The sequence below is a fragment of the Poecile atricapillus genome, chromosome 1 (assembly GCF_030490865.1).
Source record: "Poecile atricapillus isolate bPoeAtr1 chromosome 1, bPoeAtr1.hap1, whole genome shotgun sequence".
In the NCBI taxonomy this organism is placed as follows: Eukaryota; Metazoa; Chordata; class Aves; order Passeriformes; family Paridae; genus Poecile; species Poecile atricapillus.
The window spans coordinates 68,613,868-68,627,423 of record NC_081249.1 but is presented as its reverse complement, the minus strand read 5'-3'; the positions used below and the strand labels follow the sequence as shown (position 1 = coordinate 68,627,423).

The 13,556-nt window shown below is 43.5% G+C and overlaps 1 protein-coding gene across 2 annotated transcripts in view; it reads right to left on the bottom strand.

The window, feature by feature from the left end:
• KATNAL1 (katanin catalytic subunit A1 like 1) overlaps positions 1-13,181 on the bottom strand; it is a 36,398-nt gene extending 23,217 nt beyond the window's left edge. Inside the window, exons 1-3 of one of the 2 annotated variants that reach the window (XM_058829049.1) lie at positions 13,102-13,173; positions 6,651-6,798; positions 4,220-4,395 (exon numbers count right to left, since the gene is read on the bottom strand). In XM_058829049.1, the coding sequence (XP_058685032.1) occupies positions 4,220-4,381 (162 nt within the window). In that variant the 5' untranslated portion in view covers positions 4,382-4,395; positions 6,651-6,798; positions 13,102-13,173. Of the gene's footprint in view, positions 1-4,219; positions 4,396-6,650; positions 6,799-13,101 lie in introns of both variants that reach the window. The other variant, XM_058829050.1, reaches the window with a different exon arrangement.
• Positions 13,182-13,556: the final 375 nt, after the last annotated feature.

Below are 13,556 nucleotides of genomic sequence, written 5' to 3'. Positions count from 1 at the left end.
GAGAATGTTTCTTAATTAATCACAATATAACCTACTAAATGTTAATGAAACAGGCATGAAGCAAAAAGCAACAAAACCCTAGACTGACCAAAATGTGTTTGAAATAATTAAAAGAAGAATTCACTCTTTATTCTTTAAGCAGGAATGCAATGCACCTAATCACCTGCACCAGTGACCATAGGCAGTCAGGGTGCCTTGCTGGCTGCTCCAAGTGCTCAGGGAATCATTGAACTCCTGCCTGAGCTCCAATGGAGGTCCCTGTGCTCCCAGCTCTTGTGCAGTGCAGAGCACATGGTTTTAACACGCAGCAGGTTTTGCTTGACAGCCGCTGGCCTTGTTGTAAGCCAGTACTATCTCCCGGGGGCACACTCTGCTGTCATTCTGCAGCTGCTGAACTGCCACTGAAGCAGCTCATTCCTACAAGCCAGCTGTCTAGTAAAAACACTGCAACAGCCAAGAAGCTCTCTCAGAATAAACAGGGAGAATGTCAATACAAGTAAAGTTCAGAGTAGCGGTCATGAGCCTAAACCTATCTTTAAGTTTTGGTAAGGATGAGTTGCTTCTGATTTTGAATATTTCCAGTCCCAGCCTGCATTTACATGAATTAATATGCCTACCTGTCAGCCAAATCTCAAAGCACAACAAAGTAACTTTTTCTTTTTTAAATGAGCTCAGGAAGCCTAGGAGTGAAGATGCAAATGGAGCTACATTCAGCCAGCCCACTGCAAGCTGGGAACTCCCTGGATGCAAAACAAGGACAGGTCTTGAGAGTAGGTCACCCTGATATCCCCAAGACAAACCAGTCAAGAGATGATCAATGGCTGTGAATTTTCCATGAAGTCAGAGGAATTATTATGCTGTCATGTCTCTGCTTTGGTGGGTCCTCAGCATGCATCTTTTGCCCTGTTTAAGTTCTGCAGGGTGTGCCAGATCACAATAATAATAATAATAATAATAATAATAATAATAATAATAATAATAATAATAATAATAATAATAATAATAATAATAATAATAAAATCCCTCTTCCCTGTTTAGCACTGATTTTGACTTCCCAGAAGCAGTATTGCATCAACTGCAACTGAGCCAGGCAGTTGTTCCCAGTGGAGAAGATGTTAAAATGTTCATATTCCTCCTCATCTTAACCATCAGCTCCAAGCAAGAGGAATCTTCATAATCAAGATGTCCAGTTGCAAAGCTGAAGCTGTCTCTCTGTGACATGAAATACAGCCTAACAAGTACTTGCACAGAACATCACTCTGTTCAGACCAACCTGTAGAAATTTGAAAACAATGACATCTTCATGAAGAGAGGAAGATCAAGTGCACTTGGGAATCTGACCCAAAATCCCAACTACTTCTGGTTCATCTGGGCTTTGAGATTGCCCAGTAAATTACTGGGAAAACCCTCTGTCATACACAAGGCAACAAAACAGATCCACCAGGTATGAGGTACCTATTCAGGATGGAGCACCCACTGTTGAGAAGAGACCAAACAGGAAAAACAATGTAAGAGATGTAACTTGGTCAGCTGCACAGCAACAGCTGGAACCATGCTTTGACATGTTCCTCAAATGAACATTTTTATTTTACAAGGCAACATGTCCAAAAACACACAAGACTTCACTGCCTCTGAAGTACCAGTAAGACAAACACCCTGTTAGTGAGCTGCTCACAAACATACAGAAAGGAAAGGAAGGGAATGCTTCATACTGACACTCAGCATCCCAGGGATCCTTCAGAAGATTCAAGATTGTGAATGTGTATGCAGACAGTACATCCCAGAGAAGAACTGGTTTAAGTAACAACCTTCTCCTCTGAGCACTTACCGACATGGACATTCAAGACTAAAAGCTGTACCCACACAGTGTTAGTAATTGGTAAACTCCACCTCCAAAAGGTACCAGTGGTATTATACTCTCCAGATTCCTCAGATGATGGAGAAGCTGAAGAACCTGAAGAACAGACTAGTTCCATATGCTTGAGGAGACAGAATTTTAGGTAAAAAAATCAACTTCATTAATCCCCTTAACCATGACCTAAGGGCTGCTTTGCTTCTCAAGCCACACTGGTGCGGGAATCTTTCGCTTCTGCACAGTACTGGTACCAAGTGGGTTAGACTTGAAATTTGCTAAACTTACATAATGTGTATGCCATAACTCTTTAATGAGAAAGATCTAAAATTAATATCTAGATATTGCTTTAATACTGTGAATGAATGTTACTTATAATCCAACTTCTCAGTCAAATTTTCTTCAGAACAAGTTGTCAGTCAAGACAGCTTCTTGACTGTGACTGACAGTTTGGATGTAGCTGCTGTTGGAGCTAGAAAGTAGTGTTAACATCCACATCATCAGACTCCCTCTTAGTCTGTCTCAAGGAGTGAGAAAGCACAATTATTTATAAAGAGTGGGTAAAGAAAGCAGGCCATCTCTACAGGTCTCACCAAAACATGCAAGTTCTGGTCTGGATAAGCTAGTAGTTCAGGGGTTCATCATTTTTTTCCTATAAACAAATGAGAAGGCAAATAAGACCTTCATTATTTTTTTTTTTCAGTCACACTTCTTACTTTTTGCTGTTTGTCTCCGAGCCTGGCATCAGTAACAGCAAAGGAATATTCTGACAAAGCTCATCTGCCACTACTATGTTGGAAAGTTTCAGAATTAACATGAGTACACAGCATGACAGACGCTACCCCACCTGCTGCAGATATTATTTGGGACACATCTCTAAAGCATTTATATGATATGGTCAGGGGCCATTCTTCTCTTGCCTAAAGGGGATAATTTCTGAGAAGGTGCCAACTTCAGATCCTCTGCTAGAGAGCCAGCTGTCTTCCCCAGGAAATAAATCCTGGAAACTGTGTTAATGGTCCTTTCGTACTTGATGTTTGTCTCCAATGTGCAGCACACATTCCATCTAGCACGGGCTTCTCTGAAGTAGTTCAAACAACACACAATAACACGAGACTTGAGTGACCTTCACAACACAAGAGCTGTTGAAAGTTTATTGGAAGAATCATTGTCATCAGAGGAATGTTAGATGTGAAGACAATGAAGTGGCTCAGCTGCAGGATGAGGAAATGCTCATTCTCTACCTCCACATCAGTTACAAGTTCGGCAGGAACCAAGGACATGTATTGGGCATAAACACATTGTATCAGCATGGCCTGGAGTGGGAAAAGGCTTGAATACAAGTACTTGAATGTGAGTATCTCCTATACAACATCCCACTTACTACATTACCAGGAAAACTATCTCTTCTGGATGTACATGCTTTGCAGACAAGCTCTACATAAACAGACTTCTACAGTTCTATGATAAACACCTACAAAGCGATTCTTAACCGTGTTATATTTATCAGTAGACAAAATACTCTATATTAGTGTCAAATACTCTATATTAGGTTTCAAACACAAACCCATAAACAAATCATCTGCTGAAATAAAAAGGAAAATTTGCTTCTGTTTTTAAGCAATATCATTTAAACATATGGTATTTATAAAAACTCTTACTGAAATAATCTTTTTAGCTACCTACTGCAAAATTGTCTCTTTTATAGGAACTATATTATTCTTTCAAAACATAGTATTTAAGAAACACATTTTGTACCATGGAAAATGGGACCAAAAAATCTAAAGAATATTTAAATACTGAAAGTAATAACTAGATGTCCTTGAGAGTTGTTACATTTCATCTGCAGATTACTTCCATGTCTGAACAGTGCTCTGTTTAGCAGAGAGATGGATGTGTGTAGGACTTGAGCTAAGAGTATGAGTTGCAGTTTTAGAAACCTGATCCAAATTTGTACACGATAGGCTTATAGTTAGCTACTACTGCGACAGCCACTCTAGGGATGCTAACCCACCCACTCACAGTTTAATTTACTGGACATTAGATGGCCAAAAGATATAAGGGGGAAAGGAAGACCTCAGTTTTTCAGAAGTATGCAATCACAGACAGTATGTACACACAAACAGACCAGGAATTAGACAGACATCCTAAGTGAAAACAATAAAAAACTTGATTCAGTTAGAACAATAGAATTCCTTCTGAATGCACCACGAAAATTATTTTCCCATAATATCAACAAAATATTGTACAAAAAATGTTGCCAACATCACTGAAATGTAAGTCCTCTACATCTTATAAGGTTTGGGGGGTATAGCATGGTTTTCAAATATCAAGTAATAGAATATGGGCAATGTTATTTCACCCTACCTGTTGCCATTTGCCCTTAATTGCTGGATCTCTGATCGACTGGCAATGTCTCTGGATTTGCTGGATGACACCCTGGTAATACACCATAGAAGAGTCATAATTCCCAAGGAGTGCATATTCTCTTCCTTTTTTGGCATTATCACAAATCTCTGCTAAATTCATCTTCACTCAGAAATCTAAAAGAGAACATAATTACCAGAAAAATGAATTTTATGTGCTGTAGAATAATTCAGACAGTGACACTTTGGTTTTGTTACTTCTCTCATAGCTGAATTGTGTCTTTCCAACACTGTTCCCATCTAGTCCTGCTTTTCTACAACCATTTATGTCTGGAGTATCTCTTTACTAGCTTAAGATTTCAGATCATGAATTGTAAGTCTTTTATAGTGATAAAAAACACAACTTCTTTGCTGCCTTTGGCCCCAATCCTATTAAATTATGCAAGAAAATTAAATGCCCTGCCCACACTGAACCTAACAAACTGAACTTTAATTTGTAGATCACCACAATGTATTAGCAGCCATCAGCCATGAATCACAAATCACACGAGGCATTAAATTGCTTTTTATACTGTTGTATTACATACATGCCTAAATGTGCCAACCAGCATCAGGGATGTGTGCACTTCACACTTTCAAGAGCCCTCACCCTAATGAGATTATGATATGGTTGAATGGTTGCTCTACTATAGACGAAGTTGAGAGTCTCATTCTGTTTAAATATTCTTTCAAAGCACTCCAACATTCATATGCTGACTTGCATTTTTTCATTAAATTTAACATGTCACTTTGGGATTTATGGCAGAGATAGCAATCTAAATTTAACATTCCTTAGAATAGTGATTCCCAAAGTACAACCTTCCCCTAGTCCTCAAATTGCATCATGCCTTTAACGCAAACCCATAGCCCAGCTTTTCCCAGTAACCATTCAAGAAAGCAACAACCCAGACAATCAGAATTAAGCTGTGTTGTACAGCTAGGTTTGTATTTAAGGTTCAAGATTGAAGCAGTGCCCGCCCTTTTATCTGAATCTCATGTGACCCAAAGTTTAGGTCCTCACCACACAAAACCAACATCAGTTCCTTACTGATTCAGTATGTGTGGGGTCCCTGACATTCACCCAGATATAAACCTCTGGAAATGAAAATTTTAAAATTGCAATTCCTAGCTATGCAATGAAGAGTTGCATAGAGCAAGAGGGAGGAGGTCAGCCCTGGAGGGTGGTCCACTCGTTGCATCAAGGGTTTGGCAAGACCAAGGAGGTGAAGAAGAAACCAGGAGGGAGGGGTAGAAACACAGTTCAGGTTACACAGCTGAGAACAGTCTGTGCTACAGGAGCACATACAGAAGGAACAGGTGGTAGCAGACAGAAGCCAGAACAGGGAGAAGCAACCTTTTACATCCTAGTGGGTTATAAAAATATTAGTAGGTTTTACAAATAGACAAGAGCAAGATAGCATAAAGGAGGATGTGTCTTATGCCTCTGTATTCCCTTGTGCTTAGCAAAATTCAAACCCTCAATAATTTAAACAGACATCCACACGGCATTCATTCTGCCCTGAGCAAGCACACGCTGCACCTCCCAAAGGTGCCACGTTGACAGTCCCAACTGCTGCCTACAGCTGCACACCAGGTCTGCTCCACCACCTCATCATTCCTGCTCCCTGCAACAAAGCCATAGAAACCTGCCACTGTCACTTAAACCCACAGGTCACACAGCTTGCATGTGGCTGATGACTTTGATAGCAAGAACATGCTGCTACCCTGCAGCTGACACTCCACCAAGCACAGCAGGACATACTGGGGTTTTACTTGTCCTCATGCTGTGCTGCACATTTCAGCTTGCATAGCATTCCCGCTGGCTGTTGTAAACTACTGGGCAGGAGAAAAATCTATGGTGGAAAGGGTGACAACGCTAATTTTGTTTCCTGACATAGGCAGGATACATTGTTACCGAGAGCTAGACTGGTAGCAACTAAGACCATTTAATTTTTTGAATACAGAAGATCGTAGCTAATAGGGAAAAAAAAGTGATGTCACTCATATTGCACTGGAAATAGACAAAATTATAGGAACTGAAGATAGGTAATGACCCATTCAGATCTCATGAGTCAACTTAAAAATGAACAGAACACCATCTGAGGCAGAATCCATTGACCTGTCTTCAAACATACCCAAGTTAGGATCTGCTTCACAACCAGACTGTCGCCGTTAAGAAAAACATTCCTCAAATCTCTGGAGGCTTTCCCCATATGTAGTGAAAGAGAGCAAGTAAATAAAACATTTTTAAGGAGCTGCTGAATTCAGTTCCTAGAAATCCATTAAAGAGAACACGTACTTGCTTTACAAGCTCTCGTGCCTCCTTATTACAGTTAATTCCCACCCGCTGGGCATATTTAACTCCCTTTGGCCTTAAGAGGGCTGATACTCACATCCAACTCCCCTTAATTCCAGAAGAGCCCCCTGCTCACCAAAGGAGACAACCTCCTCATCTCTGTCTGTGGTGGAAGCTGGGTCAATCCACAGGCAGGAGGCAAGACACAGGAGCCATGCAAACATGTGCCCCCTTCAGGACAGTGGCTAGACAAGGGAGTGAAGAAGCAGGACACAGAAAAAATGTACGTGGTTTTAAAATCGCAGGAGCAAACCAAACAAGACTCTTCCACTTCCTCTAGCTACTGAGAGTTTGGGGGCTTCTAGCCTTATGCTGGTGATGCCAAAGCTTATGCATGAGCTTGATGCCTGGTGTGTCACACTGGAGACGGCACTGAAACTTGGAGCATGGAAGGAGGCTGGTGGATGTACACCCACGTACCTACTGAGCCAATAGCTCCAGAGTTAAGCTGACAAAAGCCCCTGGATCTTTCCTGCGGATTCAGGAACTTCTGTTTTTCCTTATCACCTACACTAGTCCCCAAAGCAGGTCATATAGCTTGAAAAGATTAATATAATGTCACCCATTTACGTGAGCCATATTTGAAACAGCAGCTGTAGGCCTAAATCAGTGCTTTCCTGGAATCCCAGGCAGTTCTCTGAGATTCTATTGCTATTTAAAACTAATGCTAAAAATGCTTTAAACAAACTACGCCTCCTATGCACACCAGTGAAGGTAATGTTAGTTCAGAATTAACAAACCAAATCCAAACAAGTCCAAAATCAAGGAAAAAATATTTTTAGGAAGCAATTATTTCCTGTGTTGTTTTCTGGACATCCCATTCTTCAATGTCAGGGATGGGGAGGGAGGAAGTAACTAGAACTAGGTGAGGACCTTTTCATGTCACGTACTCACTGTTCTATATTGTATTATAGAGTTCATACAACACCAGGGAAGTCCAAGGAACCAGATATACAAAAATCATAAATAGAGCATTTTGTTGTTTGCTATCTGGAGCTTTGTTTAGATACTTAATTTTCCTACCATACCACAGCCACATCTTTCAAGTAAATATACAGCCAGGGACAACTGTTGTCAAGTACATTTAGAACAACTTACACACTACTTGTGACACCAGCTTTTCATTCTATCATTGCGTGGTTCTCTCCGGCACTAGACCGTAACAGCTCCACTGCACGTCAAGATATCCTTGGAGATTCCTTAGTTCACGGATCATTGACAAGAACAGACATTACAGACATTCATGTAGGCATAGATGCCACACATGGGGTCTTAAACCCACTTGTTAAAAACCCTGCAGCAGCCAGGCTAAAAGGTCACAGGGGATATTAATCTCTATTCTTTGGAGCATAAGCTGAGCTGATCCCTATCTGGGGTCAGAAAAGAATTTTTCTCCCAGAACTAAAGCAATGCACAATTGAGCAACAGCCAAAAGACAGTCTCTACTTTAACATTAAAGCATTATACACACAAAACATATCCATGGGCAGATACAGTAACTGTGTAAACAGCAGACAAAGGGGGACAGCTTGCTTAGCACACTATTCCAAACTTGCGTGCAATACCAGTGGGAATGGATACAGGATTGGATATATTGAAGATTCATCTCTCTCACCATTACCTCACTGCAGCATTACCAGAGGCAGCAAGTGCCCTCCCCTGTAGAGGGGTTCTGGAGCAGGGCTTTTCCTCTTGCTTGATCCCGAACATTCACTCTGCAAGTGCCAAAATGGAAGGCATCTGCTATCTTTACATGTCTCTTTTATGCAAGTATTTTGACATTTTGACAGTGACACCACTGCATCCCATTTTCTCCATAAGCACTTGACTCTTGCGCAGGATGGAGGACTCTCATTAAATGAGCTGTTAGACACTTTTGCTTTATTCTCATTGTTTCAATAGTCACATCAAGCCTTATTTAATACCTATCAATCAGACTTTTCTCCAAATCAGATGTTAATTCCTCACTGAGAGGGCTATACCATACCAGGGTTTTGCTGGACATGTGTCTTTCTCTGACCAAAATTTTACCCAGGCAAAACAAAAACATTCCACAGCTCCCTGAGATTGCTGGACATATGCTCTCACATCATGGCAGCCCTGCAGTACTGCTGACTGGACAGATGAACATCTGGAAAGGCCTGGACATACAGTGATGAGGATTGGTTACTAATCCTGTTTCTCATTTTCTGTAAGTCAGCCATGCATGGTGTCAGGCATCCTGAAAAGCAATGTAAGAGTTACAACTAATGTCACAAGACAGAGAGTCACACTGTTAGGCACCATCTTCTGAATACAGTGCTGATGATTGAGGTATGACTGTACATTTTCCACTTCTACAAGGCAGAGCCAGGATGACTCTTTGCCACTGCACAATCCCAGAACAGATCAATTGCCACAGAAAGCAAAGCAAGAAAGAGAATTTCAGTGTTAAGAGGTTTTGATTTTTGGATTTATACACTTTTTATGTGCGTCCATTTCCATTATCAGAGTCTAAGTCATAAATTGAAGTTGTTTTTTCCTCAAATTCCTCTTACTGCTTGGAAGCTTTTCGTTAGAGTTAATTGAAACCTGCCCTTCTTAGGTTAAGGCCATATTGGTTTTGTAAGCCAGCTTTGACCAGTTCCAAACAGCTCTCTGTCCCTCAATTACATCTTCACTTAAAATAGCACAATGATCCGATTTTCAGTCTTCTCTTCAAACTTAAAATTTGTTAAAGTAGAGATGTGTAACAATATGACAATGCTTTACCTGAGAAAGCATAAACAGCAACACTAACTGGAACATTGTGAGAGGAACAAAGAAAGTGTTTTTCTCCGCATGACATGTGACTTCTACTAGAAGCCTACAGAATTGTATTCCTGACTGAAATATAGACTATATTTTTTAATGTGCTTGATAAATTTTATTTTATTTTTAAGAAAAATATATTAAAAAATGCAATAATTAAAAGAAATTAAATAAGTCTTTCCTGCTTTATTATTAGAATTTAAAGGTTATCTCTTTTGTTTTGGTGTTGGGTGCAAAACAACTGATCTTCATTTCCAATAATTAACTGTCCCTTTCAGAAGCAATTGCTGATGCTGCAGACATTACGTTTGCATGACAAAAACAACATTTTAACTGATCATTGTCAGATAAAATACAAACAAACAAAAGGCTTGCCAAGTACCATAGCAAAATCCATCTTTTCCCTGTTAACATGGCTTTGTTTGAACACGCAGCTGTGGTCCCATGGACTGGTGTGAAAACTAACAATCATGACCTCACAGGATCACAACCCCTGTTAAAAACATATCTGTAAGTAAGGACATGGCTCAGTTCAAGCAGATTTGAATTTAAACTACATGCAAATGAATTAAAGATGAGAAATGTGTTATGCCAGTGCTGTTTTTTACTTTTGCTGTGTGCACTAGCAGTGACAAGGCTGGCTACAATGGCAGCAGCAGCATTAGGGTTACAGCAGATTATGTTATTTTTCAAAGCAGTACAGACACCAGATAAAACACACACACACCGTAGTCCAGGAAACCCAGCACCAAGGGATCTTTTAATTCAGTCAACTGCTTTCTGCTAACTGGTTTTTGGCTTCTTTGCACTGAAACTCTGTTTTGCAATAGCAGACATGGAGTTAATGGGGAAATGTGTATGGAAGTGGGAAGGAGAAGAAGCATGCATGCAGGCCTCAAACTATTTTTGTGTGCATTCTTAACTTGAAACAGAGAGTTACTCTGAGTGCAAGTGAAAAAAAAAAAAAATCTTCAAATGAAGTAAAGACATTCACCACAAGTTAAAAGTAAACACATAAGGTGGTCAGAGTTTTAATTAAAGATTAATTTAGAGATTTAAATTACAGATTTCATTAGTTTGGTGAACCAAACACAAAGCATCCTGAAGAATGAAATAGCCGTTTGCAGAGCCTTTGAAGTACAGTTCTCTGAAGAAGTAGAAAGGAGAATCAGAGACGGATGTGCTATTCCTAAGACTGAGCGTGAACAACATCCTTCTCCAAGCACCTCATACACCACTTTCAGCTACATCCATATGGTCACAGCACCATTATTTGGGGTAATGAGGTGTTCATTAGCAAGGCTGGATATCAAAAAGAGTTAAAACAAATGCTGTGGGGCACTCTGGGGAGCGTAACTCCATACACACACAGGTCAAGCAGTGACAGGCTTGCCAGCTTCTGTTCCATCTTAGTCCTGCTGGACCCAGGCTGGCTCAACACATTTCTCTCCTCGCCAGCACAGCCTCCAGGGCTTCTGACATTAGTATCAAACCCAGGTCCATGTTTGGGTGGGACCAGCCCTGAAGTGGATCAGTCAACCCCTCCTCTGACAGGATGCAGGGCCCAGATATCTGAAGGATTCTGCAGAGCCTGTCGGCAGCTCAACAAAGTGGAACTTGGCCCAAGTCAATAATCCTTCTGGTCCTTTGTGGAGCCACTTGCTTCTCTGCTTATCATGTGTCTAAGTACTTCTGGTGGAGCAAACATGCCACCAAAGGCTCCCAAGATGGGTCTGCACAGAGCCAGCTTGGGTTCACAGCATTTCTTACGTCAGGCTCTGTGCCAAGAAAAGCAGTGAAACCACTCCAACACCTGGCCCTGGATACAGCACACCGGTGTTCCCCCTGCCCTGCAGCCCATGAGCCCTATCAGACCACAGCCAGCTCCACAAAGACTCAGTGCTGCTGCTGCTCCATTCCTAGCTCAGCCAATCTGCATCCCAGATAAGCCTTCCATGAATAATTGCAGGTTTAATACACTCACACAGGTGTTTATAACCCTGACTCATACAGTCAGAATTTTGGGCTGAATACTTTTCCACCTTTTGAACCCCACTCTGAATTTGAAAGAACTGGCTCTTTAGGACTAAGAATATGTGTTACTCAAATAGAATAGCATATGTTTTTTTTTTAAATATACATTTATATGCATATTGCTGTTAGTGCACTACAGATTTCTCAGCTCATCCACAGAAGAATAATTTTTATTTTTTTTTTTAATTAATTACACAGAAAACCAGATAAAGGCCTATCATTGTTTTCTTGTATTCCATTTACTTTTCTCTCCTTTGATTTGGATTAGGTCAGGGCAGGATCTATTTCTCCCCATTACCTACACAAAAGTCCAGATCTCCATGAGCCAAGCATCCTGGAAGCACACTGCAGCTGCAATGTTCACTTCTGCAGTGTGGCAAGTACCAGGAGCTGCAAGGAGGTGAAGCCTATCTAGGATATACCTGACATAGGGGTGGGGGGAAAAGGAAGAAAAAAAAACCTGCTCGACAATCTGCAATTGCAATTAAGCATTCATTGGAAAGAAACTAATCTCTGAAATGTGAAACTGTAGTAGGACTAGACATTCAATATTCATATAAAAGGGAGTACTAATGCACTGATGCTTTTAAGATACAGATTTTCAGGAAGAAAAAATGACGCTCCCTTATATACCAATCATAAACACGTGTATTTTAAGTATGATATGTACAGAAACTGTAATTTCATTCCCCCTCATGGCTGTTAGAGAATACAAGATAAACACTAGAACTGTCAGGAGAGAAAATGGAGAGACGAAAGGGACAAATGCCAATACTGACATCATGACAGAAATTTTTTGGGAAAAAATAGAAATGTAGCAGAATAATTTTTTAAAAAGTAACACTGTGTCCAGATCACCTAGTGCAACAAGCTCAACAGAGCCTAAGCGTGGTAGGAGACGTGAAACTGGAAACCATAAACGCAAACTGGTTGGGGACACTTTCCAGGGCTCCCTCTGACCATTGCCTCCTTCGTACCCATTCCCAGCCTCCGGTCAGCTCTGCCTTCTGCACAGCTCTCTCAGTCCATCTGATCCACCACTCCTCCAGCACATCTCTCCCCTTCCATCCATCCACCTATGTTCCCATGTGCCCCTTTCCTTGAATTCTTTCTCTCCCCCACCGGCATCCAGATGCGCCCAAACCCATCCTCCCCTCACCGCAGGCACCCACCCCCCCTTTCACTCCCCTGCCCTGCGCCTCCCCTCTGCAGCCGCACCGCCCCTGCGCCCACCCCCCCCAGCCGGCCCTGCCGCACCGCCCCTCCCTGCAGCCCCTCCCGCCCCGGCAGCGGCACAGGGGCTTCTCTCCCTCGCTGTTCCGGAGGGATGAGCCGCCTCGGTGCTCTCGTTCAGAGGGAGCCTCCCGTCCCCTCAGGGGTCCCTTTCGCAGCACCCATCTCCCCCCTCCGCCCAGAGTGCTGGGGGCTGTAGTTCCCTTCCGCCGCCTCTCCCGGCAGCCCCCAGTGCCCGGCGGGGGGGCGCGGACTACACTTCCCGGCACGCTCCGCGGGAGATGGGGGGGCGCCCCCGCCCTGCTCCAGCCTCTATCGCTGGTTTCCCCCCCATCCCCGCCGCCTCTGTCAGCGTGGCGGGGTCCGAGCCGCCGCCTGCCGCGGGCAGCAGCGCCGTGAGGGGCTGCCCCGTTCCCGGGCCCTGCCGTTACCTGGGAGAGCCGGGGGTGCGTGTCCGCGGGCGGGAGCGGCGCGGGGAGGGGGCGCAGCGCTGCTGCTCTGTCAGACCGGGGCCGGGGGGGGGAGAGGCGCGGGGGGGCGGGCGGGGAAGGGGGTGCGCGCGCGCGGCGACGGGCGGTTGCCATGGCGGCGGCGGCGGGTCCGGGGAGGGGACGGCACCGCCGCTCCGGCCTCCGGAGCGCCTCCGCCTCGTCCTGGCGGCGGGGGAAAGGGATTTTCCTAAAGGAAAACCCCGCGGCACCGCCGGCGATGGCCGCGGGCGCGGCCGCCCGCGTTTGGCAGCCTTCGGCGGGGCTCCGCGCCGAGCATCCCGGGCGGAGGCGGGCTGAGAGCGTCCTGCTCGCTGCGGGAGCTGGAGCGGCGCGGGGCCCGGCCGGGCAGGAGGCAGAGAGTGCCGGAGCCAAGCGCCCGGGCTGGCTGCTGAGCG